General features: G+C 37.0%; 1 protein-coding gene across 3 annotated transcripts in view; it reads right to left on the bottom strand.

Moving 5' to 3' along the window:
* The window catches only part of CRLK1 (Protein kinase superfamily protein), a 103,463-nt gene that overhangs the window by 14,215 nt on the left and 62,766 nt on the right, over positions 1–26,482 (bottom strand). For all 3 annotated transcript variants that reach the window (XM_089788972.1, XM_089788971.1, XM_089788973.1), the window contains one exon: positions 18,606–18,732. In XM_089788972.1, coding sequence (XP_089645098.1) covers positions 18,606–18,732 — 127 coding nt within the window. The remainder of the gene's footprint in view (positions 1–18,605; positions 18,733–26,482) is intronic.

The following is a 26,482-nucleotide window of genomic DNA, read 5'->3' on the forward strand; positions in this document are numbered from 1 at the left end:
AGACTTGGACAATGTTTCCAGCTCCCACTTGATCAATGGAAGATATGAGAATATCTACAACAAATGGCCCATCTTTTACTTGCCCCTCACAATCCATGGATTTCAAAAACATTGTCCATTCAAGGCACACTGCTATGACATTGATCAAGGGACGATTTCTTGCATCTTTCCACCCATTTGAAACAATTGATACCTCTGTCTCAATCCATGAGTCCCTTATGGGCTTAAATGCATCATCAATCCCCTTGACCTCTCTATCCAACCAGGTGGTTTGTAATCTCTCATAATTGGGGCCTTGTAGGCTTATACCCTCTTGGAGCTTCATTGGCACTTTTCAGCATCTTCCAATATGGAAAGAGAACAACACAAAAAGGTAGTAAATTTGCATATAACCATCTTGACACATCAATGTCGGCAATTTCCCTACTCTCATTGTGAAAATGTAGTTTCCAATGGTCTCATTCTTTCTTGCATAACAAGTTCTTTAGTTTTGGTACCAAGGGCATTTGAGGTAGAATGGGGTGGTCTTCTATCACACTATTTGTAGAGGGAGGTTGCATTCCTTTTACTTTTACTACAATGGTTGTATTTTGTCTACATTTGTTGCCTCATACTCCACAATATATCTTGATATTGTTTCATTTAGTATAGGTGCATTTCTTTCTAGGGCATTTCGTGACTTCTCTTCTAGGAATTCGACACAAATGGCCTACCACCCAATAATATGAACTATTCCTTTCTACATCAGAACGCCGACATTTCCAACGGAATGCCCCACCTTCTAGAAGGGGTCTTACAATATCAACATACTTCTACAAAGGAGAATCAGAATGGGGCTCTATTATTTGTTCAATATTGTCTATAGAGGAAGAGGTAGACGTCATTGTAGTTCATTTTCCTCTAGCAAGAAATTTTATGCATATTCAATATAAAAGCAAGAGAATGAGAAATTCAAAAAAAAATAAAATTGGTAGATATTATGGACAATGAAAGAGAGATTTTTAAAAAAAAAAACAAAATTAAACAAAAACAAAAGAAAATGGAAAAAGAACTTACCTTTTCCACTTATTGTAAGCTTACAAAGGTATAGGAAAGAGGCACAAGCACTTGAAGAAGATCCATAAATCAATATTCCAACTCCTTGCACAACCAAACTCTAACTCAACCACCTATTTTCTTCATCTCAAGAGAAAATAACCTATTTGCATACCACAAATAAGAGTTAGAAGTCAACATAAGCGTTAAGAATCCACATTTTGGGGTTGTGGATGTCAAAAATTTATTAAATTTGCAACAAAAAATGACTCGGCCACTAACCAAAGCCTATTCAAACCCATAGGAGGATTGAACCAGGACCACAAACCTATTGGAATCATTTGTCATTGTGCCAAAATCTCAAACTACCAATGCTTGATACAAATGCTAGATTTAACCCGACCCGTAGGAGGCGATTAAGTCATGTCATGAATCTCTGAGGAGGTGCTGACCACCAAGTCAACAATCTCCACCTTAGCACTGACTTAGCCTTTAGCACCCACTGAAAGGAGACTCAAAGCCATAACCCAAGGCTCTGATACCAATTTTTGTTGATCTTATGATGCTCATAATACTAGACTAGTCAAAAAAATTTAAATTGGTTCAAAGGTTTTATAAGCTCCTAATTCACTCCCCCCCCCCACCCCAATCATGACAGCTAATACCCATGGCTGGTTTGGGGGACCAAATAGGTGAACTGGACAACCTAGTTATGTATAAATCATCTCACCCTTCAAGCTGAAAACATTTAAGTGAATGAATTTGGGAGTTAACTTGCAAAATGGAATCCTAAGAATAAATCAGAAAACCATGTCTCAAGACTCCCAATACCAACAACCATCAAATTTTGCTCAAGTCCAGATGGTTTCTAAGGGATTGCAAGGCAAGATTCCAGTATGAAATGATGAAAATAACTAAGGGAAATGAGTAAAACAAAACAAAATGATGATTTTGGGAAATCAACTTGCAAAAGTAAAGTAATCCCTAAACATGGTCAGAATCTGACACTATCTTGGGATTCATAATCTTGATAACCATCAAATTTCCACCACCCTTCACCTTGCGAAATCCTAACATTTCCGAAAAACCAAAATGAAGATTTTTCAACAAAAATTTCCAACTCCAAGTTGGCCAAAATGATGGAAAACGAGGAATTGAGGCAAAGGTTGATGATGTTTTGAAGGAAGAGGATGAAAATTTTGATCAAGAAATGGGTAGAAGTTGAATAAACATGGACTTCAATCAATTATAAATTGTTTATTGGTTACACTAAACCAGTTTTACTACATGCTACGGAAACAGGAAAGCAATATAGAAGTAAATACAAATGCAATGTTTAGGAAACCACAACTGTATATTCCATTAATGTTTCTCTCAAGTAAATACAAATTATCATTGACTTTAATATAATTAAATAAATTAAATATCTTTGATTAAAAGGAGATATAAGGGAGCAAGTGTGCATTTAATATATTATTTAACATAAGGTATTCAATTATTATGCCAAATGGGGTGCCAATATATGAAAGTATAAGGATATTTAAGTAAATTACATTAATAAACAAATATATGAGAGGGTCATTTCATTGTTATTTTCCATATCCAAGATAAGTATTTAAATATAAAAAGTATAACATTCAATTAGGGCTTTTAAAATTTCATGAGAGGATTATAAAGGAGACTTGAGGAAGTCATTTGATATACTTGGTTTGTTTTATTTTTCTCTCTTAGAAGTTTGGGAGCTTGGTTTTCAATAAAGAAAATCTGAGGATGAAAACACTTGGAGTTTCTCAATGGTCTGGATGGAAACCCAAAGTCATCTTAGGTGTGGATTCATCCAGAATTCACCATCATGCTCGTTATTAAATGTTTGGAGGTTGCAACTAGAAATCGCTTTGGAGATTTTGATAGGAATTGAAGATACTGCAGTTTTGATCATGGCACAACTACAGCATTCATTTAGCATCATTTTCATGGTGTTTTAACAAGGATTTATGGATTGAAATAATTTTATATTGCTGGAGCTAGGTTTCAACACCTCATTTTGGTGATTGTTGCACTTTTGGAGAAGGATTTGACATATTTTGTTAGTGTTTGTCATTTTTCAGCTAGGGTTTGGAGGTCAGCATTATATATCAAAATTTCAGTAGTCATTTACTGCCTATACAAGTCAGCCACTTCATATTTGGTCACCATTTAAGGCAGTACTCTTTTCCAATTGGTAATGGGCTTCTATTTATGCATTTGGGTATGAGTGTAATCATTTTGATTAATTATAGCCTTCATACTTGAAAAAACTTATGTGCTGCTGTTGTAATATCAGATCTGACATCATTGAATTTTCTATCGTTATTGAAGGAAAAGTCATCAATTTATGGTGTGTTCATCATTTGTTTACAATGTTATTGTTTATCATTTATAAATGTTTATCTATGAATTTGCTTTGAACACAAATATCAAATACAAATTCAAACCTCATAAATCAGTTGACAAGCAAGATACCTTTCTCGGTGCTTCAGGATAAAAGGTAAGATACTAACATTTTGTTTGGCGGTTAGATTGGATGAATTAGAAAAAGCAAGCAAGAATTTGAAGGATTGACTTGTTTTCGAGAAGCATAATCTGAGAAATGGAACCAGGAAGAGGGTGCAATATGGAACTGTGATAAGCTGGGAACTATGGTTCTTACAAGAAACATAATAGCAGTTTAATATGTCAGAACCACCCATGTAATTGAAACAATGTAATGTACATCTGTAGGCTCTGTAAAGGTTGTAGGATTGTGATGATTACTGTTTGTAAATGAGGAGCCTTATCCTCATTAAAGTTGACCTGCATATAGAAGCGGCATATGTAAATACTGATGTACACAACTTTTCCAAATCTCAGGCAACACCAGAGGTTTTTCTTTCCTTCACTCTTTTCCTGTCGGTGTCCGCACTGAATGGAGGCGTAAATATCATTAATAAAATTTAATAAAAAGGCCTAGGACGCTTACTTATCAAAAAAAGAAACTCATAAATCAGATTTCAGACTGTTAGCATGACTACTATTTGATGAAATGTCAAACAGACAAGACTGAAAATTCAGGTCAGAATTAGCGTCGGTTCAGGACAAGATCAGCTGATAGTATTGAAGGTTGTTGATAGCTAAACGAAGAAGAGTGATAGCTATAATAAGAATCTATTCTCTATCAAAATTAGGGCTAGAATTACATCATAGCTTTGAAGAACCAAATAGTCAACGAAGAACTGGCCTCATCTGACAAATCATCAAATTCAGAATTTGATGAAGAATGCTTGGAAGGAAAAGATCAAGTTACCATGGAGCAAAACAATAAAAGAATTCTTGAGTTCCAATCCTGTTCAAAAGACAAAACTACTCTCCTAAGGATCTCTTCTATAAGAAAATGGAAGATTATGAAATGTTTCAACCTAATTGTAACTCTGTGAAAATCAAATAAGGAAAAAGAAAACAATGAGATGGCTATGTCCTCTTTATGCATTGAGATTATCCTCAAGTATTTACAGAATATAAAGTGGGTGACCTAAAGTTGGACAACGAATTGACACATCAATTTGGTAGCAAAGAGGACATTAATTATAACAGTTTCCACTGGTAACCCATAATTTGGGATTAGAAGGTAAAAACAAAATGTTTCAAGTTGGAGAAGCCATAACCATGATCAATTTCACAAACTTCACTGTACCGTTGAAACTGAACTTACCTAATGCTGAAGAAGGTACTATTAATTTATTATAAATGAAGAAACTACTAAAATATTTTCTCTCAATTCCATCGTTTCATGTTGTGTCAATGAATGTTATAAGGGACCTTACCCATTTTGCACAAATCAATCTATATGACAAATGAATGAAATTGAAAAATTAATACAAAGAAGGATGATGAAGAGAGAAATACAAGATGCATTCCACGTGAAAATAATAAAGTACAGATACTAACTGTAAGGGAAAACCAACTGTATTACAATGGGTTAAAAAAATTATGAAGTGCCCAATTATTCCAGTGTATAGCAATCCATGGAGAAATTTTTGAAAAAGCCCCCAAAATTCTTCCCCTGTGCAGATGTGTGAAGGAACAAATTATAAACAATAATAACAAATTCGCCAGTTACTCCATTATACAATCTCAAAACAATGTGTCAGTCTGTTGTATCAACCTAACTCTAGATTCCTCTGCACAACTCGATGTCATTGTATAACTGTTTACTACCACCATAGTACCCAGGTTTGCTCCCAAGGAACCTCCTCAAGACACCATACAATTGGAGGATTCTTCTATGGTGCAATATGTTCAGATCTATATCACCAAACAGCATCCTACTTCTGTAATTTTAACCTTTTTGTTAGAACAATATAGTTCCCTAATGCCCAAAGTTGTGCCTAAACATTAAATTATTCAAGAAGCCAATATTTGAGAGGCTAAATCAAAGATAATAGAATGAAATTGGAAGATAAAAGGATGAAACATTGATTTGTCACATTTATGGGGAGTTTTGTGTGATGTTCCCATTATAAACTAAATCATTTATCAAACTATTGTAATGGGCCGATTGATTTTATGTATCTCGGACCCATTCTTATTTTTGTTTCCGTAGTTTGTGTTGCCGTTGGCTATCTTTGTACACCCTCGGAAAATTTTCCCTAATGGGTATTTAAGCATAGCTTAGAGGTAGTCTTTAGGCATGCAATTTGGATTATTTCTTTGTACTACGGATTCCAGTTGGGATCCCCTGTTGTTCGCCATTTCGGAAGTGAAAGATCTTCTCTATTTGGTTCTTCCGGTTTCGGTGGGATTAAACCCTCACCCTATTCCATCGCCTGTAACACTTTGCTCAGATCTGGCAAGTCGGAGCATCATCATATTGCGAATATTCATTGTGCTGGTTTGATCTATTTTGTCCTGTGTATTTTCATTTGTTGTTTATCTGCATTAAATCTCGCTCTTTGTTCACACTATCTATGGTCTGCAAAAAATCTTTGTTTCACCCTACAAATTCCGACCATTCATCCCTAGTCGCTACCGTACACTATACGGCCTCCCATTCTCCCCCTCCAATTCACCCCTCCTACACTGTACGGTCTCCCAAGGCCACCACATGGCCACGCTACAGCTACTTGTGTACGGCATATCACCGTACAACTCCTCCAACATCCTCATCCATACGGCCAACTCCATCGTTATCCACCGTACGGCTCTCTCTTCCTACTGTACGGCCAACTCCATCCCCATCCTCTGTACGTCATTCACTTCTTTGACCCCACATTGTACGGCCATCGCAAATCACATATTGTACAGCATCTACATAATTAGCGTATGGCCCCTCAACACACGTATGGTTGTTCTTTTCCCCTTCCAATTGGGTGTATGGACTTCCCTACATCGTACATCCATTTCAAGGGTCTAAAGTCTAAATTGCGAGTTGAAGAAAACCACAACACAGAGGGAACATAGGGAACATATCATTACAGTGGTATCAGAGCACTTCGATCTTGCCAGCCTGTGCACAGTGAATGAGAGTTTATAGCCGGAAGAGAAGGACACATTCCATTGATCAAATGGCTGCCGAATCGGAACCAATAGCTGCCAAACTCGTGGCACTACTAAGGGAACTTACCAGGAATTAGGCACAGATCACTGATACTAAGAGACACATGAAAGAGGCTCTCAAGAAGTTCGCGGACAATAAAATATCTGGAGAACAAAATGGTCACAACGTAGACTCGGTGTCGGGTAAATCAAACCCTCATCTAGCACACTCTCGGCCTTCCATGCGATCTTTTCCCCTATGGACAGAGGCACAACACGAAGGAAAACAACCAACCTTTGAAGAGATGCAAGAACAACTGAGAGAAGACTGGAAGAATGCAAATCTCGAGGAAGACATCCTGCATAGATTACGCAGATCCGAGAATGGGATAATCGAGAGGTGAAAACAGATGACATTTTAACGATGATCTCAGAAGAAAGTTGAGTAAAGTAAATTTGTGTCCATATGACAGATCCGGTTCCATATCTGCCCAAGCGTGGGCAATGAAGGCCGATACTTACTTCCAATTGAATCCTATGCCAAAAGAAGAAGCAATCAAATTTGCAACGCTACACTTGGAGGGAGTTGCACATGAATGGTGGCATCACAGCACCATCACATTAGGGCATGATCAAATAAATACTTGGGAATTCACAAAGAGATTGATAGAGCGATTTGATGGTAAAGATCCAGAACTCAATTCAAAGATTTGGCACAACTGAGACAAACTAGATTGGTCGATCAGTCCATTGCAGAATTTCAAAAACTCTCTGTTTTGGTCAAGGACATTTCCAAAAGAAGACAAGTAGTGCTCTTCATGGACGGATTGACAGAACCTCTAAAAGGTTGGGTAAAGGGGTTCAATCCTGCTACGCTGTTGGAGGCAATCAATAAAGCATGGAGTATGGCATCGTCATGGGCGTCATACTCTTGAAGTTACTCACATTCCACACTGCTAGAGTTTCCGAGGGACAAACCTCCACCTAGGAAGCCATCGTTGGACGAAGCTACTAGACAAGAACTCTGCGGAGGAAGAAACTGTGTTTAAATTGCAAGGGACCTTGGGAGCTTGGCCACAAATGCCTCGGAAAAGGGAAGATCCATTACATTGAGGTCATGTCCGATGATAAGGACGAATAGGAAGAAATGTCAACCGAAGACAACCAACCTCACAATGACACCAACATGGTCAGTTTAAACCATACGGAGAGAATTGCAGCTTTGGTATGACGCGGATGAACTATTGCCTTAGTCGGTAGCCCGAGGTGCACAGTTTTTAGTGTAACGGGAACCCTTTAAGGACAAAGGGTTATGGTGATGTTGGACAACAGAGCCACTCTAAACTTCGTTAACTCATCTCTGGTAAAGTGAAGAGGTCTACTTACAGAGACACACGCAAGCTTTCAGGTCAAGGTTGCTGAAGGGACTCTTCTGCCCTACACTCACCTTGTTCCTCAACTAAGTATCACAATGGTGAATTACACGGTGACTAAGAATTTCTTCATAGTGGACCTTGATGACATGGAGGTTATTCTAGGCATACAGTGGATGGAGACACTTGATGAATACACTTAAGAGTTTCAAACGAATGGACTTCACATTTGTTGTCGATGGAAAGAAGGTTGTCCTCCACAGAATGGAAAATGCAAGTCCGAAGGAAGTTTTTGCGCATCGAATGGAGGCAATTTTTCAGCGTGATGACGTTGTGTGGGTGGCACATTGTTTTATCTCAATGGAACCTGTAAAAGGACAATGGACACCTCCACAAGATGATCTCTAGGATATTTTAAGCAAACATAATAAAGTTTTCATGGACATTCCTCTTGGCATACCGCCTCATCGAGGGTTTGAACATACTATCGAGTTGGATGTAGGAGCCAAGCCGGTCATAACCACACCGTACCACCATCCCAAGAAATTCAAAGATGAAATCGAAAAAAAATTTAAGAGTTGCTAGAGAAAGGATGGATCTGTCCCAGTTCTAGCCCTTTCGCGTCATCTATTGTATTGGTCAAAAAGGACGGGACGATGCGTATGTGTGTGGACTACCGCGCGTTGAACAAAAAAAAATAAAGAATAGATATCACATTCCAAGGATAGATGAGTTGCTGGATGAATTGCATGGTGCAATCTATTTTTCAAAAATAGATCTCCGTTCTAGATACCATCAAATCCACATGAGGGAGGAATATGTAGAGAAGACGGTCTTCCGTTGTCACTATGGACATTAAGAGTTTCTTGTCATGTCATTCGGATTGACCAATGCACTTGCTACATTCCAATCATGCATGAATCGCATCTTCAACAAACAATTGCATATGTACTTATAGGTACTTTTTGATGATCTTATTTATAGCAGGACATGGGAGGAGCACCTGAAGCATCTAAATGAAGTTCTAAGTATAATGGAGGAACAATCTTTGTTCGCCAAGCAATCCAAGTGTGAATTCAGTATGATAGAAATATTGTACCTGGGGCATGTTGTCAATAAATATGGAGTTCAAGTGCATCAGGAGAAGATTCAGGCTATCCTTGATTGGCCTCCCCCAAAATCACTCATGGATTTGCGAGGATTTTTCGAATTGTGAAGTTATTATTGGAGGTTCGTTAAAGGATTCTCTCAGCTCAGTGCACCCGTAACCGATCTGACAAGGAAGGGGTCTTTCTAGTGGAATGAAAGGGCACAACTCACTTTTGATAAGCTGAAAGAGGCAATGAGCACTTGTCTCGTACTTGCATTACCTAATTTCGCTCGACCATTCATTTTGGAGTGTGAAATGTCTGAAAAAAGCATTGGCGCGGTACTGATGCAAGATAGACACCCCATAGCTTATGAGAGCAGGAAGCTTACATAGACAGAACACCTATATTCCATCTATGACAAAGAGATGTTGGCCATCATACATGCACTAACCAAGTTTTGGTAGTATCTGGTGTGTGCCAAGTTTTTCGTCCAAACAAATCATAACAATTTGAAATATTTTCTAAAACAATGGGACTTGAACGAGAGGCAACAAAAATGGGTAAGCAAGGTTCAAGCATTTGATTTTGACATTGAATATGTGAAAGGGAAGAACAATGTGGTTGCAGATGCCTCATCCCAGAAATCCACCATCTGCTCACTAAACCAAATTTCAACTGACTGGAAGGCACATCTGTTAGTTGAATACTCCAAAAACACATCTATCTGTGAGCTAATGGATGGCCACACCCAAGATGATCAATACAAAGTGGTGAATCACATCATTTACTATAAAAATCAGATTTTTTTGTGCTAGAATCCAAATTGAAGCAGAAAATCTTGAGGGAAGTACATGACTCAACCTTGGTAGGACACTCGGGTTTTCTCAAAACTTACAGAAGTCTTCGGGAGAGGTTTTCATGGAAAGGACTTAAAGGGGACGTGTTGCAATATGTAAGAGAGTGTATGGTCTGCCAGTAGAACAAGTCCGAACATTTTCTACCTGTCAAGCTACTACAACCTCTGCCAATTCCAGAACACAAGTGGGAAAGTATATCAATGGATTTCATAACAGGATTTCCCAAGGTGAACGGAAAGGATTGTATTTTCATTGTGGTTGATAGATTAACAAAGTATGCACATTTCTTCACCATCCCCTCCAACCTTCAAGCTGCACAAGTTGCTAATCTGTTTTTTAGAGAAGTCTTTCGTCTGCACGGGTTACCCCAAAACATCGTCAATGATCAAGATGGGCGATTCATCAGTATCTTCTAGACAAAATTGTTTTGGATGGCAGGGACAATGTTATCACCAAGTACTAGTTACCACCCACAAACAAACGGACAAACAGAGATTGTAAACAAATGACTTGAAGGTTACATTTGGAACTACGTCTCGGCACAACAACAAGCATGGGTCAAATGGTTACATCTAGGGGAATATTGCTACAATACCACGTACCACGTCTATTAGAATGGCACCATTCAAAGCTCTATACAGGTACGAACCACTCTCCTTTATCGACATAGTTATGGGTGACAGCCACACACCAAGGGCGAGGGTCTAGCTTCAAGAGGGACAAGACATACTGAAATACTTGAAAGAAAACCTACAATGGGCACAAAATCAACAGAATATGTATGCCAACAAACACAGAATGGAGAGGAGTTTCGAAGTAGGGGATTTGGTCTATCTCTGGCTCCAGCCATATTGACAATCTTCATTAAAGGAAAAGGGAAAGGAAAAATTGAAGCCATGATTTTATGGCCCCTATCGTGTAGTTCGTCGCATGGGTGAAGTCGTTTATGAACTGAACTTCCGGAGGGAAGCCGTATACATAATGTTTTCCATGTTTCATGCCTGAAGAAGGCTATAGGGAAGAACATCACGGTAGGCACAGACCTTCCACTACTCAATGAAGAAGGAAAGCTCATATTGGAACCAGTCGAGATCATCAAAGTACGTGAGAAGATTCTAGGGAACTGCATGGTAAAGGAATATTTGGTGCATTGGAAACACCTGCCATTAGACGATATGATGTGGGAAGGCGAGCACATTCTCCAACACCCGACATTACAATTGCTTAAGGACAAGCAAAATTTGGGACGAGAGGACTATGATGTTCCCGTTATAAAATAAATCATTTCTCAAACTATTGTAATGGGCCTATTGATTTTATGTATCTTGGATGTAATGTCCCCATTTTGGAGGTAATTTGATTTAATTAATTAAATTAATTAAGTTGTCCAAAATAATGAATATTTTATGAGGATGACTAATTAATTATTTTAATTAAATAAATAAGTGGTATTAAGTTAACTATTTATAAAGTTATCAAATAAATAAATATTAAAAGGTAACTTTATATTTAATTAATTTAATAAAGTGACGAGAATTATAAAATATTTTATAAAGTCACTTAATAAATAAAATAAAATAACAGAAGTTTCTAGAGAAAGTGGAGAAAAAAGAATAAATAGGCATCCTAGGCTTCATTCTCACCATCCAGATTTGTCATTGTTGATGATGATGTTTGACAGTTGTGGAGCCTAGGGTTTCTACAATTGTCTTTGGCCTTTGAGAACAAAAACTATCAATTGGTGCGCAATTTTGAGGGTGTGAAATATCACTTGAATTATTGCAGCTGGGAGAAAGTTACTTCAGACTTTCTATTTGAGCTCCATTGTTAAAACTTAGTGGCCTTTGGCCAAGTTTTTGTATGATTCGATTAAGGGCTTTGTGGAGACATTTTGGTGTTAAGTCTTCCGCAAATTTGGCATGAAGGAGTTCGATTGCATGCTCAGATTTTTCTATCAGTCATTTCCGGAATTTCTGTCTTCATATCAGCTTGTGTGAGAGGTTCGATTTTGCTCATAGACACTTCATCTTGGGACAATTTCATCTAGGAGTGGAGGTGCTTCATATTAGAGGTCTAGGTGATCTTGTTGGAGGCTTTGTTGGCAACCAAGAGGCTGCATATTATTTTATATCTGTCATTGCTTCAGAAACAGGGGCAGCAGCATAGGTGGCTCAATTTGGGTTCATGAGGTCTTCATCTTCTGAGATAATGCTTGCTTCGCTGTTGGAGACTCAAGTCAACTTCAAGCTACAGGTTCCTTTAAGATTTCATGCTATCTACGTTGCATTTAGATGCATTTTATAGAGCTGCTGTAGGTAAACGTTGTAATCAGACTTTGGCATTTTCAGTTGGGTTATGTTGTAAGCCAAGAGTCTTGGCATTTCCATGAAAACTTGTGTAGGCAATTGCATTTCAATAAGACATCATCTTTGGGAAGTCTCACATGGTTGTAATGTTCATTTGAATGTGATATGAAGATGTATGCCAACTATTTGACAAAATGTCAATGGTTGTAGATGTTCTTATCAACATATAGGTTGCATACCAACTGTTTGCTAAAATTACCAGTTGGCTGTAGGTGCATGTTTTGCATTTAGAAGTCATATATGAGCATTGTTAAAGATGAAATTGGGTCATTGATGCTTCTAGGTTAGAGTTTATGCATTGTAATTTGATTTCTAAGCGTTTGGAGTACTTTGGTTTCTTCTACAAGCATTTATATCAGTCTGGTCACATAAACCAACAAGCTGAGAGGTTGCAAGTGAATTGTTTGACGATATTCCTTGAGTTCCTTATCAGCACTTTGAGATCAGATTTAAGCAAGGTCATTGCAGTGGTATCAAAGCTAAATTCCTACCATCCTGAGGGTTTAGCAATCACATGCAGACACCTGGTGTTGACTCTCACAGATTTTACACTCACAAGTGAGCTTGGTTTGACAGGGACCAAGATTTTGTCAGGCAGCCAAACATCATGGGTGTCAAGAAAAAGTGTAGCCCACCAAGAGACAATAGGAATGAGGATCGGGAAACAAGGAAATTTTTCAGAGCAATGGTTACAGGACAAGGGCGGATGGTTGAGGCTTTGCAGGCACTCACCACCATGGTTGAGCACATGAACACACAGGACAGACGGAATCAAGAGCAAGGGGATAACAGGAGTGTAGTGGGATCACCTAGAGTTCATAGAACTCTTTCCAAAATAGCAGATAGACCTACACGACCCACCTTCTTGAGAGAAGAACGTGCAGTAGAAGAGAATGTTGAAGATGTTGAGGAGCCTACCTTTGCTGATATATGTATATGGCTGCTCATGATGAATGGAAAAAATTAACACCAGGAGCTCGAGAGCTCATGCATTTTGATTGTTTTGTACAAACAAGGATGGACTACTACAATTCCCAACAGAAGAGGAGACCTCCAAATCAGAATAAGGATCTCAAGCAGGCTATTAATAAGCTTACATTACCTATGTTTGATGGAAGTGGAAAATCTACTGCACAGTCATGGATTCATAAGTTGGATACTTTCTTGGCTCTTCGACCCATGACAGAAAAGGAAGCCATTAAGTTTGCCACTTTGCACCTGGAAGGAGCAGCACACGAATGGTGGTATCATGGATTGGTTACATTGCAGCATAATCAGATTACATCTTATCAGGAGTTTGTGGATAGATTGGTGGAATGCTTTGACAAGAAAGATGCAGAATCATACTTCAAAGATTTGGCTCAACTCAAGCAAGTTGGGAGTTTGGAAAACTACATTGGGGACTTTCAGAGATTGTCAGCAATAGTTCCCAATATCTCAAAGAGACGACTGGTGGTGTTATTCATGGAGGGTTTATTGGAGCCAACGAGAGGATGGATAAAAGCTTTTGATCCTCCTACTCTTCAGAAGGCAATGAAGAAGGCTAGGAGCATAGAGTTTGCAGCACCAAAGAGTAAGAGCTTGCATAAGGAAATCACTTCGACAAGCAATGAGACTCCCCAACAATTAGACAAGAAAAAGATATCAGCACCTATGATGGATGAGGAGACACGAGAAGAGTTGAGGAAGAAGAAATTATGCTATTGGTGCAAGGAGCCTTACAAAAAGGATCATGATTGCCCTTTGAGGCCGAAAAGCAAGGCAAACCGTTTCATGTGGGCATACTTTGAGGACTCTGATTCTGATGAAGTTGATCATCAGGTTGCTTCAAAACTTGATCAGGGTCAGGAGACTTCTATTCCCATGGCATATATTGCCAATGTTTAGGATGAGACTACATTCAGGTTCACAAGGGCAGTTGATGGACAGCATTGCATCGCTATGCTTGATACTGGTGCAACACATAACTTTATTAATGGAGACTTTGTAACTCGGTGCAGACTTCAGGTTGAGGATTTTGATGGATTCAGAGTTCGAGTAGTAGATGGATATACTCTCGCATGCACCAAAAAGGTTGCTAATCTAACCTTGAGATTGAAAAACTATGAGTTACATTCAGACTTTTATGTGGTCAACATGGGAGAGATGGACATAGTTTTGGGAATGAAGTGGCTCCAGGATTTGGGAGTATTTACCCTCAATGTACCTAAGATGGAAATGTCTTTTGAGGTTGATGGTCGGAGGCATGTATTGAGGGGTATTACAGATGGAGGCTTGCATTCTATCAGAGGGTTGGACAGTAAGAGAAAGAAAAAGGTGATTTAGGAGAAACATGAGATGATTCTCAATCCGTTGTTCGAAGTGGAAGCCGCTTGGTCATATGACAATCCACTCTATGGCTTGGATGATGATAGCTCTCTTGATTCTAGTCTTGAGATGAGCATTGTTGATAGTATTTGTGATCCTACTAGTGCATCGAGATTGCAAAGAGGGCTCACAGAGGAGATTTCAAAGGTGTACATGGTGAGGAATGCTTACAACTTCATTTTTTATTCTCATGTACATGACCTATTCATGATGCACAATTCAGGAGCGCATGTGTTGAATAGTTGGGATGATAGTTTAGCTTGTACGAAGTTTGGAGGCAAGGATGGTCAGTCTCTTGGCTTGCTTCCACTTGAGGCTTATACTTGTGCAACACTTGATGATGATATTGAGTTGGTATGACAGTTTCAGTTTGGGCAAATGTTGCAGAGATTGTTCGGTGATGACAGGGACATTATGCAGTTCTTCTTGTGGGACTGTAATGTCCCCATTTTGGAGGTAATTTGATTTAATTAATTAAATGAATTAAGTTGTCCAAAATAATGAATATTTTATGAGGATGACTAATTAATTATTTTAATTAAATAAATAAGTGGTATTAGGTTAATTATTTATAAAGTTATCAAATAAATAGATATTAAAAGGTAACTTTATATTTAATTAATTTAATAAAGTGACTTGAATTATAAAATATTTTATAAAGTCACTTAATAAATTAAATTAAATAATAGAAGTTTCTAAAGAAAGTGGAGAAAAAAGAATAAATAGGCATCTTGGGCTTCATTCACACCATCCAGATTTGTCGTTGTTGATGTTGATGTTTGATGGTTGTGAAGTCTAGGGTTTTTGCAGTTGTCTTTGGCTTTTAAGAACGAAAAGTCTCAATTGGTGCACAATTTTGAGGGTGTGAAATATCACTTGAATTATTGCAACTAGAGAAAGTTACTTCAAACTTTCTATTTGAGCTCCATTGTTCAAACTTAGTGGCCTTTGGCCAAGTTTTTGTATGATTTGATTTAGGGCTTTGTGGAGACATTTTGGTGTTAAGTCTTCTGCAAATTTGGCATGGAGTTCGATTGTATGCTCAGATTTTTATATCAGTCATTTCCAGAATTTCTGTCTTCATATCAGCTTGTGTGAGAGGTTCGATTTTGCTTATAGACACTTCATCTTGGGACAATTTCATCTAGGAGTGGAGGCGCTTCATATTAGAGGTCTAGGTGATCTTGTTGGAGGCTTTGTTGGCAACCAAGAGGCTGCATATTATTTTATATCTGTCCTTGCTTCAGAAACAGGGGCGGCCGCATAGGTGGCTCGATTTGGGTTCATGAGGTCTTCATCTTCTAAGATAATGCTTGCTTCGCCATTGGACACTCAAGTCAAATTCAAGCTACAGGTTCCTTTAAGATTTCATGCTATCTATGTATCATTTAGATGCATTTTATAGAGCTGTTGTAGGTAAACGTTGTAATCAGACTTTGGCATTTTTAGTTGGGTTATGTTGTAAGCCAAGAGTCTTGGCATTTCCATGAAAAGGCAATTGCATTTCAATAAGACATCATCTTTGGGAAGTCTCACATGGTTGTAATGTTTATTTGAATGTGATATGAAGATGTATGCCAACTATTTGACAAAATGTCAATGGCTGTAGATGTTCTTATCAACATATAGGTTGCATACCAACTGTTTGCTAAAATTACCAGTTGGCTGTAGGTGCATGTTTTGCATTTAGAAGTCATATATGAGCATTGTTAAAGATGAAATTGAGTCATTGATGCTTCTAGGTTAGAGTTTATGCATTGCAGTTTGATTTCTAAGCATTTGGAGTACTTTGGTTTCTTCTACAAGCATTTATATCAGTCTGATCACATAAACCAGCAAGCTGGGAGGTTGCATCTGCATAATCAGCGTATGGCCCCTCAACACACATATGACTATTCTTTTCCCCTTCCAACTGAGTGTACGGACTTTCCTGCATCGTATGGCCATTTCAAGGGTCTGAAGTCTGAATTGTGAGTTGAAGAAAACCACAATACAGAGGGAACATAGCGAACGGATCATTACATCTTGACTCTAGATACTTACCTTGGTGCCCCATCACACTTGATGCCAATCAAACAAGGGAGCTTAGAAAAAAAGCTCCGTGAAAGACCAGTACCTAAAGCCTCATACTATTGGATCAAGGAAATCAGTTATTCAGAATATTGAAAGAGGCATGGCATGTCGAATACAGGGAAGGCAAATGAGATGGTGTGAAGAGTTTAAGCAATAAGAAGTCCATGCACCTGAAAGGATCTATCATCAAGACCTAGGTCATGGACATCAAGCCTGCAGTAGTCTTGGAAGTGATCAGCCTACTAAAGTGTCTCAAAGTTGTGTCATTCACATAGATTGCACGGCCATTGGCAAGTACATTCTGCATACAGTGTTCTACATTCTAGATGTGAGGTTGATCAGTGTGTACTTCATACATTTTCTTTCCCCTTTCCAGCTGAAAAACAAGTTGCAGATCTTAACTTGGCTTCATCAGGAGCTCCGTATTCTATGGCTCCATTTTAGTAAGCTGTTCCAAAACATTTGGGTTATGATTCTCTTGTTTTGGAAGAAGAGGCAAAGCATCAACAACTCAAACTTCCTCCTCTTAAGTATCACTAAAACTATAGAAAAAATTATCAAATGATTTTTCTCGTTTTTGTTCTTTGCCTCATACCCCCATTTGTAGTTGTATTAAAAAGTAAATTAGACTACATAGAAAAACCTTTGATATCAGATAGTGGCAATATTACTTTCTCATAAACATAATATGACCCGAAATTCCATGTTCTAGCACTATTTGTATCAAAAACGTCAATATCATGACAATCCCTATACAAGAATTTGATGGTATATATCAAAGAACCAAAACATGGAATCAGATGGAAAGGCCTACTTGAATCATGAATTGCTTATGAATCGCCTATGAATTGGCAAAGTGAAAAACCCTTGAAATGTAAAGATTTTAACGATTTAAAACTTATTTCATGCACCCTTTATTAAATATAGCTTAAACACACTATAACATCATCAAATAGAAGCTAACATAAATAAACAAAAAACATAAATGATAAATCCATCACATACGTAAAATGTAAATCGTAGCTTGAGTAAATAGAAATTGATTATATCATATATCACATATCTGATCTAATGAAAGGTTTTAAGTGTTGCATATGATTGAAAGAAGTTAAGGAGGATCTAATTAACCTTCTAGGAATGTTGGAGTTCATGGTATGTTCAGTCAAGGAAGGTATTCTCAAAGTTATTTGTGACTTCATATCTGATGTGTTTCGAAAACACCAATATCTGCTGATTGAATAATAAAAAATTTAAATAATCATAACTCATATTGAGATGCAACCAAAAAAAAGAAACCGACAAAAAAAATTAGTGTTTTATTTGTATTTATTTTTGCCGAGTCACGAGGCACATAAATCGATGATTAAAGCCAAAATCACCAAAACCGGCAATTTAGGCCTCAAAAATCGCCGAGGCGAGTCAATGAGTTAGGAAAAATTGGGAGGGTCAAGTCGAATTGCCAAATCACCTGAATCAAAATAATCGCAATGATTCTCATTACTCTGATATATATAGATTAAAAATGGCATAGATGAATTGTAAACTTAAAGCCATTATTAATGCGTAATGTCCATATTGAATCTGAAAAACCATATATCCAAACAAATTTCATGTCCTCATTTATAGTTGTATAAAATAGTAAACTTAATAAATAGAAGAATGTTTGATATCACACAATGGACAAATTACTTTTCTATATGCATATTCTGAATTATATACAAAATGTTATTTTCTGTTTTATGATCCCAGACATTTTATGGAGCCCCAGTTTGTTTGTTTCTAGCACTATTTGCATCAAAAAATCAACATTATGCTCACCCTACCAGACTATTGATATCTACGACTTTGTAAAATACAAGAGATAAAAGGAATACAATACATGGATTAACTTACTGTACAGATGGTGTGCAAGGCTGCCATTACTCATGTACACGTAGATCAGCATTCGGTGACCTTTCTCCACGCAATATCCAAGCAGATTTACAAGGTTTCTATGATGCAATCTTCCTAGCAGGGAAACCTGCAACAAAACAAAGAAGAAGTTCATAACAAAACTATCTGATTCATTATGAATACAGAAAACAAAAGAATTGATGGCAGTCCTAGAAGGTTGAACAGAGAAAAATATAATGTGAAAAAATAACCCATTTAAAACCATAAATTCCTGCCAGCAGCATAATTTGATTAAGTTGCATGTTATAATAGCTAATTGGAATACTTCATAGAGGAAATATATTGTAGGACAAAAAACTAAGTGAGAAACTGTAATGTCCCCATTTTTGTAGTTCCTAAGCATTAGTTATTTTCAGAGATTAGCCTATTACCAGTGGTCCCGTAAGCTAATGTGGTGATTACAGGGCCCTTCGAAAGTGATTCAGGATTATTCAGTTGACCCTTTGGGTGTTTACTTGAGTACTCTCCATCTTAGTGCATCATTTTATTTGTGATTTGCCTTCCAGAGGTATTTTGGGATAATTTATACACATTATTTTTAGTAAATCATTTGGACGTTTGGGCTCAAACTATTCATGGTAATTCATCTAAATGGTCAAAGAGCACCATGATTATATCCAAAAAGTTGGCAAAATCAGTTGTTGGCTTGGTAATTGACATTTAATGGAGTTTAATGATTTAATTTACTTATGTGGAAACCAATCTAGGATTGACCTTAAAATAATTAATTAAATAGATATCTTTACGATTAAAAGGGATATAAGGGGTCAATTGTGCATTTATTATATTAATATCATAAAGTATTTAATTATTATGCCAAATAAGGTGCCACCATATGGAGGTATAAGGTGTAACATCCACCCTCGGGTGCTGCTATGTTTTTAACTTAAAATCAATCATTCGAACACTTCCTTTTAATTAGTAATGGTGATTTGATGAATGGAATTATTAATGGAAGGTTTTACAACCGGGGACAAGTATTGTCAGACTGCATCAAAGACTTCTTGCAACTCAAGCATAAGACTTTCTACATGCTGCACCACATCATTGCCTTATTCTTGGAGACGGTGCATACTAAGGTGGCATTTGAGCATGGGGGAGTTGGTTCCTGCTAGTAATGTGAAATCTTACAAGCCCACAATGCACACTACTAGTTGCACCTCAACACCCTCACTCCAAGAAGTTATGAACCACTTAGAAAAGGATTCGTCAAGAAGTTACAACAAACACTGAAGATGAAAGCTTCAAGAAAGAGAAAGAAACAACAACTGGTGAGACGATTTCCCCTTCAGAGAATGACATCTTGGAGAGGAAAGGGTTCTACACGGAACCAAGCCATAAGGACCGTATGAGGGAAAAGAAGGCACACCCACAAGCATAGGCGGCAGAAGGAGATAAGGCCATGGAAACCCAAAATAATGAAGTGTGGGAAACATCAAAGGAAGTAGAGTTTGTGCCAATACAAGAAGGACCCCTACCCCAACTAGTCCCATAAGTGGAACGTGTAGGGGAGGAAGCATTTGTGCAAAGGGAGGTCACACATGAGGAAACTGTACAAGAGGTTGTGCATATGGAAGACCTATGGAAGGAGGCCATACAAGTGGATATTGTATGGTGGAGAAGTCTACATTGGGAGTTCCACATGAGGTCGTATAGGGAGTTCAACCAATCATGACAAAAAGGTTGCCTATAGTGCTAGACTAATTGGCAAAGAGATTTGTCATGCCAAAGATTTTATTTACTCCATCTCAGCTATCATCCATTGCACACTTTAATTCCACCACAACAAATACCAAAGACCAAGTTGGTAGATCTCATAACACGCAAGGGAGGGGCCCACACTATCCATATCACCCCTTCACGCAGAATTGGGAGATGCCATCCTATTGCAATCATGGTCACTCTGACACCCCTAACTAGAGTAGTTATCCTGTCCACTATAGTCACAACATCAATGTCAACTATAGAGGTAGTAGTGCTAGCTATGGTGACAGCAGTCAATCAGAAAGGAGGCATGGATGGAGAAGCAAAGAGCCTATTGGAAAAGTTCCAGATGGAATTGCATAACATATCGTCATCCTCACCCACGTTGATAATGGGACACGATGTTGAAGAAGAAAGTAGGGAGGTACAATCAGTCATAGTTGATAAAATTGCAATAATATCCCGTGTAGCGCAATATATCGCGTGTCAAATGCAGAAACGCTATTATCATAAATAATATCATGAGCGATATAACCATTTTCGTGTCATGCTTTTATAATTAAAAAATTGTGATATATCTATGTTTATATTGTTGAAAAGTCATAGGGGATAAAGTGCTTTTTTAGTTTTTTTCTTTGGTAAAAAACAATGCCTGGCCCATTTTTCTTATTCTTTTCTACATTTGTTTTATGGAAATTTGGAGCATTTTGTTTGTGTGGATTTCGGACATCATTAGTCGCCATTCTCTTTGACATTTAAGCCTCAAGGTATGGTGTTTACTGTTTACTGTTTACAGTCAAGACCATCTGTTAATGCACCATTACCATTTATCGTCATGAATGGAAGCACAATTCCCTTTGTATTTTTATCACTCAAATCAGGGCTCCATTTATCCCCGTGTTCTTGCAAATTAGACCATTTCACAATTGTTTAGTTTCTTTGGTCATTCTAGATTGAAGATTCCACTCTGGCTACTCATAATATATTTATTATTATCTATCACTTGCACCGATATATCATATAGGGATGCTTTACACTTACAGTTTAAAACTTTAAACCAAACAATTACAAGAAATCATGACTAGGCATTGTTTCATGATTTGTTATTTATGTCTTGTCATAACTATTTAACAAACAACTAGAATGAAGAAGTTAAATGATAATAAGAGAAGTATAACAGTATAACAGCACAAGAAGCTTTTCCGATGAACAACTAACACTATAATAGTATAACTGTTAACAGTTAAATGATTAAGAAACTTTTCTGATAAACAGTAAAACAGCGATTAGGTGAGAATCAAATGGCATAATACATATATAGAAGTTAAAACTTAATACTAAGAACAGGAACTTTATAGAATTAAGGTAGAAGCGATTCATAAAGAAAGTATAATGAGATATTCATTAAGAGATTCACTGAAAGTTTCCTCATTATTCATTTTCATTCCATATGCAACAGTTACATCTGTCATCACTAAAAAAAGGCTTCTATTTCAAAATATGTGTTTCTTCAAAGTTTAACTTTAGTCAATTACATTATCAGTCCAAGTTCTTACCCGTTGTTTGAACCTACCGAAGATTCCATAATGGAAGAGTGTGTATTTGACAATGGTAAGGAAAATGAAACTGCACAAGTTACAACCACCCAGCTCTCATTTATATTTTAAGAAATAGGAATTTGTTCAAAGACACCCATATTGCAAATGTTCAGATTTCATATCAGAACATGGGTCATCAAAATTGTAATGAGGGGGTATGTACTGTTGAATAATTGCAAATCAAATAAATTGTAATGCCTTTGATTATGAGCATTGAGTGTTATATGAAAGCCAACTGTTTGACATATCCTTGAGCAAAATAGTAGAAAGATTAGCCATTAAAAATGATCATCGATAGTTATGCTATAATTATTCCTTGTTACCTCTCAGTCTCAGTAAGTCTGATTCATTATTCCTGCTGTTGCATACTTGCAGGTAACAAAAATCAGTATCAGTATCAGTATCCTGTAGAAAATGGCCAGTGGCAGAGGTAGGGACGACTTTTGGAACATGGGAAACCGGGAGCAAAAAAAAGAGATGTAAATTGTAACCATTGTCCTAAGTCGATGAGTGGAGGCATAACTCGACTAAAATATCACATTGGAAAGATAGAAGGCCATGATATCAAACCATGTGATGAATGTCCTAAAGAGGCTACTAGGGAGGTTATAACAAGCCTTAATGCATATGAGCCAAACAGGTGTGGAGGCTTCTTCCATTGGGCCATGGATACGAGGATCGTCATATGAGAATGTGAGCAGTCATCTTTCAGACTTTTGGGTTCCACGTAACACTCCTAGTGCTCAGCCTGGATTGAATGGCACTACATGGAACAAAGAGATGCATGAGAAGACAAAGGTGGTAGTTGCAAGAATTTGGATCACTATGATCTTCCCTTCAATGCTTTATGTAGTCTATATTGGGATCAAGAGGTCACTTTGATTTCCAAGTTTGGTAAGGGGTTTAAGGCCCCAACTCATTATGAAGTGAGTGGGTCATTATTAGACAATGAGGTAAAAACCATTCATCAACTTGTGGAAGAGCAAAGAAAAATATGGGAACATAGGGGTTACACTATTATATCTGATTGGTGGACAGATCGCAAGAATAGGATGCTCATCAACTTTGTAGTTGCTTCAAGGGGACAACTGGTATTTCTAAAATCAGTTGATGCGTCTAGTCAAGTGAAGAAGGCAGAAACTGTGTGTAACATGTTGGATGAGGTGGTAGTGGAAGTGGGGGTTGCTAATGTAATCCCCATTGTGACTGATAATGCAGCTGCATATGTGGCAACCGGTAGATTTTTGATGGAAATGCATCCCACATTATTTCCAAGCCCTTGTGATGCCCATTGTCTTGACTTGTGCCTTGAGGACATAGGGAAACTGAGTTGGGTAGAGAAGGTGGTTGAAGATGAAAGGAATATTGCAAAGTACATCTACAATCACACATGGGTCCTGAATCTTATGAGGGAGCACATTGGTGTTCAGGATCTTGTGCAAGCAGGGGTCACACACTTTGCTACTAATTTTCTCAACTTGGAAAGCATTTTGGAAACATTGTTAGACCTTAAGGCGTATGTTTGTGAGTAAGAAATGGTTAGAGAGTCCTTATGCCAAGAAGCCTGGAGCAGAGAAGATTGTGAATGTAATGTCCCTACTTCTAGGATATAATTTAATAATAATGTATCTGTGAAAATAAACTAAAATAGGTGAATATAATATATATCAAATCAATATTATTCTAATTAAACATAAATTATATACTAATTATTAGTAAATAAATAAATGATATTAGTTAAAATATTTGTCTAATATAGTGACATAAATAATATAACAATAAATAAATCAAATGCAACAAATATTTCAAATATTATAATTCTACATTATTAGACCAATATATACATATTATATTTGATTAAATAGTATATATAATTTATTATCATTCTAATATAAATATACATTTAGATAAACCTTTCAATATAATACAAGACCATATAAATAAATAAAATTAAAGAAACAAATATAACACTATATAATGATAACGATAAAATGAGAACACGTGACCTTTACCTCTCACACGGATATAAGAAATTGAGTGATAGAATTAAGAGGGGCGGAAAAAGGCAAAATAGGGAATAGAAGGAAATCAATGGATAAGGAGAAGCATTCAGTTTAGACGTGAGATATATGAAGACCTAGGCATCCGTTAGAGATGATGCGGAATGGAGGATTCACATACACAGGGACAAATTCCAGTTGGCAAGTACAGAATTCCTATTAGCTAGAATCAACAAATAGGAATATGAATAGAAGACGTCAAAACATTTGAACAAGAGATGAAACTGATCGTGGATATATATATATATATATATATATATAGTGGCTTGGAAACACTCTAGTTGTTACTACTGCAGACCATTCGAGGCACAACCTTGGAAATACATCAGGAAGGGGAAGTAACACCACACTCGACAAGTACATCATGAACTATTGAAGTAGTCATCACAGATAATCAATCATAACAAACATAGCAGAATCAAAGTTAGAAGACACCGAAGAAGATAGACAAATTACTTCTTGCTAGAAGCATCTGAGTAAGCTCCAGCATTGGATGAATGGAAGATATATTCTCAAATAAACCAAACCGAAGATAGAAGGATCACCGCAAATGGAATAGTAGAAATCCCTCATTCGCAACAAAGATACATCTATCACCTAGCAAGAAGACAAAGGCCTACACAGTTGAATAACTACCAACACAACAGGAGTGCAAATTGGAACAATACATCAATCTTCCCAACATCAAACCATATTGAATAAATATTGATATGGGATCATTGAAGGGTGAACAATTAGACAAAGGTGACTAAATTGAAGAATGTAAGCAATGAACAATATAAACAGGACATAATACACGTATGCCAAATCCTCATAAGATGGCAATAAGTTACCACACTCACATTCCAGATCATTGATTGAGTAGCACTGAAGTAATAGGGAATCATACAAAGTATCAAGTTAATATTAATAAGGGAATCACTAATAAGGGAAACACGGAGATGCCAGCAAACCCAACATAAAATACACGTACAATAATCATAAAAACTTCAGTAATGTAATAGAGGCAAACAGACATAGTGGCCTTGGAAAGTAGACTTTTATCAGAGAAGAGCAAAATAATATACAAAGACTGATAGAATCTATACACTCGTACAAAGAAGAGGAACAAGCATGTAGAAAGAGATTCTATTACAGATTCAAGAGATTCCTACCTTCAATCCAGATCCAGACATAGGGGACATTACAGTGGTATCACAGCATGATCGTGCCATCCTGTAGGGTGAATCTTAAATAATGGTCAACATATAAGAACATAAATTGTCATCGAAGAAAGAAGAAGTAAAATAAAGAACACATCACTCATGCAACATTGATCAACATCTATCATATAGTATTCATCTCAAATCAATAAGACATAACATGTACCTAAAGGCATATACAAAAGAAAGGAAATCAATAGCAATGAGTAGTCAAGGGAAGGATCCAAGTAAGAGGAATTGATAATTCAACAATGTTTGGATGGAATTGAACAGAAAACACAAGATTATCAGTCAAAATGTGTATATATATATATATATATATATATATATATATATATATAAGACCAATCATTGATTTAGTTGTTTCTTACAATTAATGAAAAATTCTTCCATAATGTTGAATTTATTGAGGTTAAGAGAAAAAAAAAATAGACTACTCCAAGTAACCACTAGTAAGAGGAAAATAATGCATAATAATTTCCAGATGGAATCAAGGCAAAGCGCTAATCTCTCTAAAGGACTTTGAGAGATTTTCCATAAATGAATATTCTTAAGGCAAGGAATCAAATATTCTCTGAAGGAACCGGTATATACTGTTAAGGAAAAAAAAAATACATATGCAAGGATGGATACACTTAGAGCGGGTAACCATAATGCCTAGGATAAGAAAGAACTCTCTCCTAGGAAGGATGGATACATCAAGATTGAGTATCCATAAGGTCTTAAAGAGAGAAGTATTATGAGAGGATGGTGCTTAGTGGAGAGTTGTTCTATTAATTAGAGCCCTAGGAAGCACTCCCCCAAGAGCTAAGCATTTGATCACAGTCTCTCCTTAAGAAAAGGATTAAATTGGGAATTAGGATCTTATTATTTCATGACTGAATAATATTCTTATACGTGTTTTTTGGAGTACTAATATATGATGCAAGTTTATTTGACAAGGAACAAGTCACCACCAACTCGGGTGGTGGAGACAACAATCTAAACTTCAAGTGTATGATTAATATTATTGTACAAAAATGAATTTTGTGAAACATCTTAACCATGGCTTATTCAAATTGTAGGAAGGAATTTACCAAAGCTTCTAACATGTGTATGCTCCATGTCTGCATCATGTCTTTATGCATTAATATGTATACTTTGTGTTTGCATCGTGTCTTCATGCACTAACGTATATATGTTTTGTGTTTTCGTAAGTCCTGGTATATGTTTCTTAGTGAGTGCCAAGAATCAGGGTTAGTCTCAGTAAGTAT

The sequence above is a fragment of the Cupressus sempervirens genome, chromosome 6 (genome assembly GCF_028749045.1).
Source record: "Cupressus sempervirens isolate cs-2001-9-10 chromosome 6, ASM2874904v1, whole genome shotgun sequence".
Classification (NCBI taxonomy): Eukaryota; Viridiplantae; Streptophyta; class Pinopsida; order Cupressales; family Cupressaceae; genus Cupressus; species Cupressus sempervirens.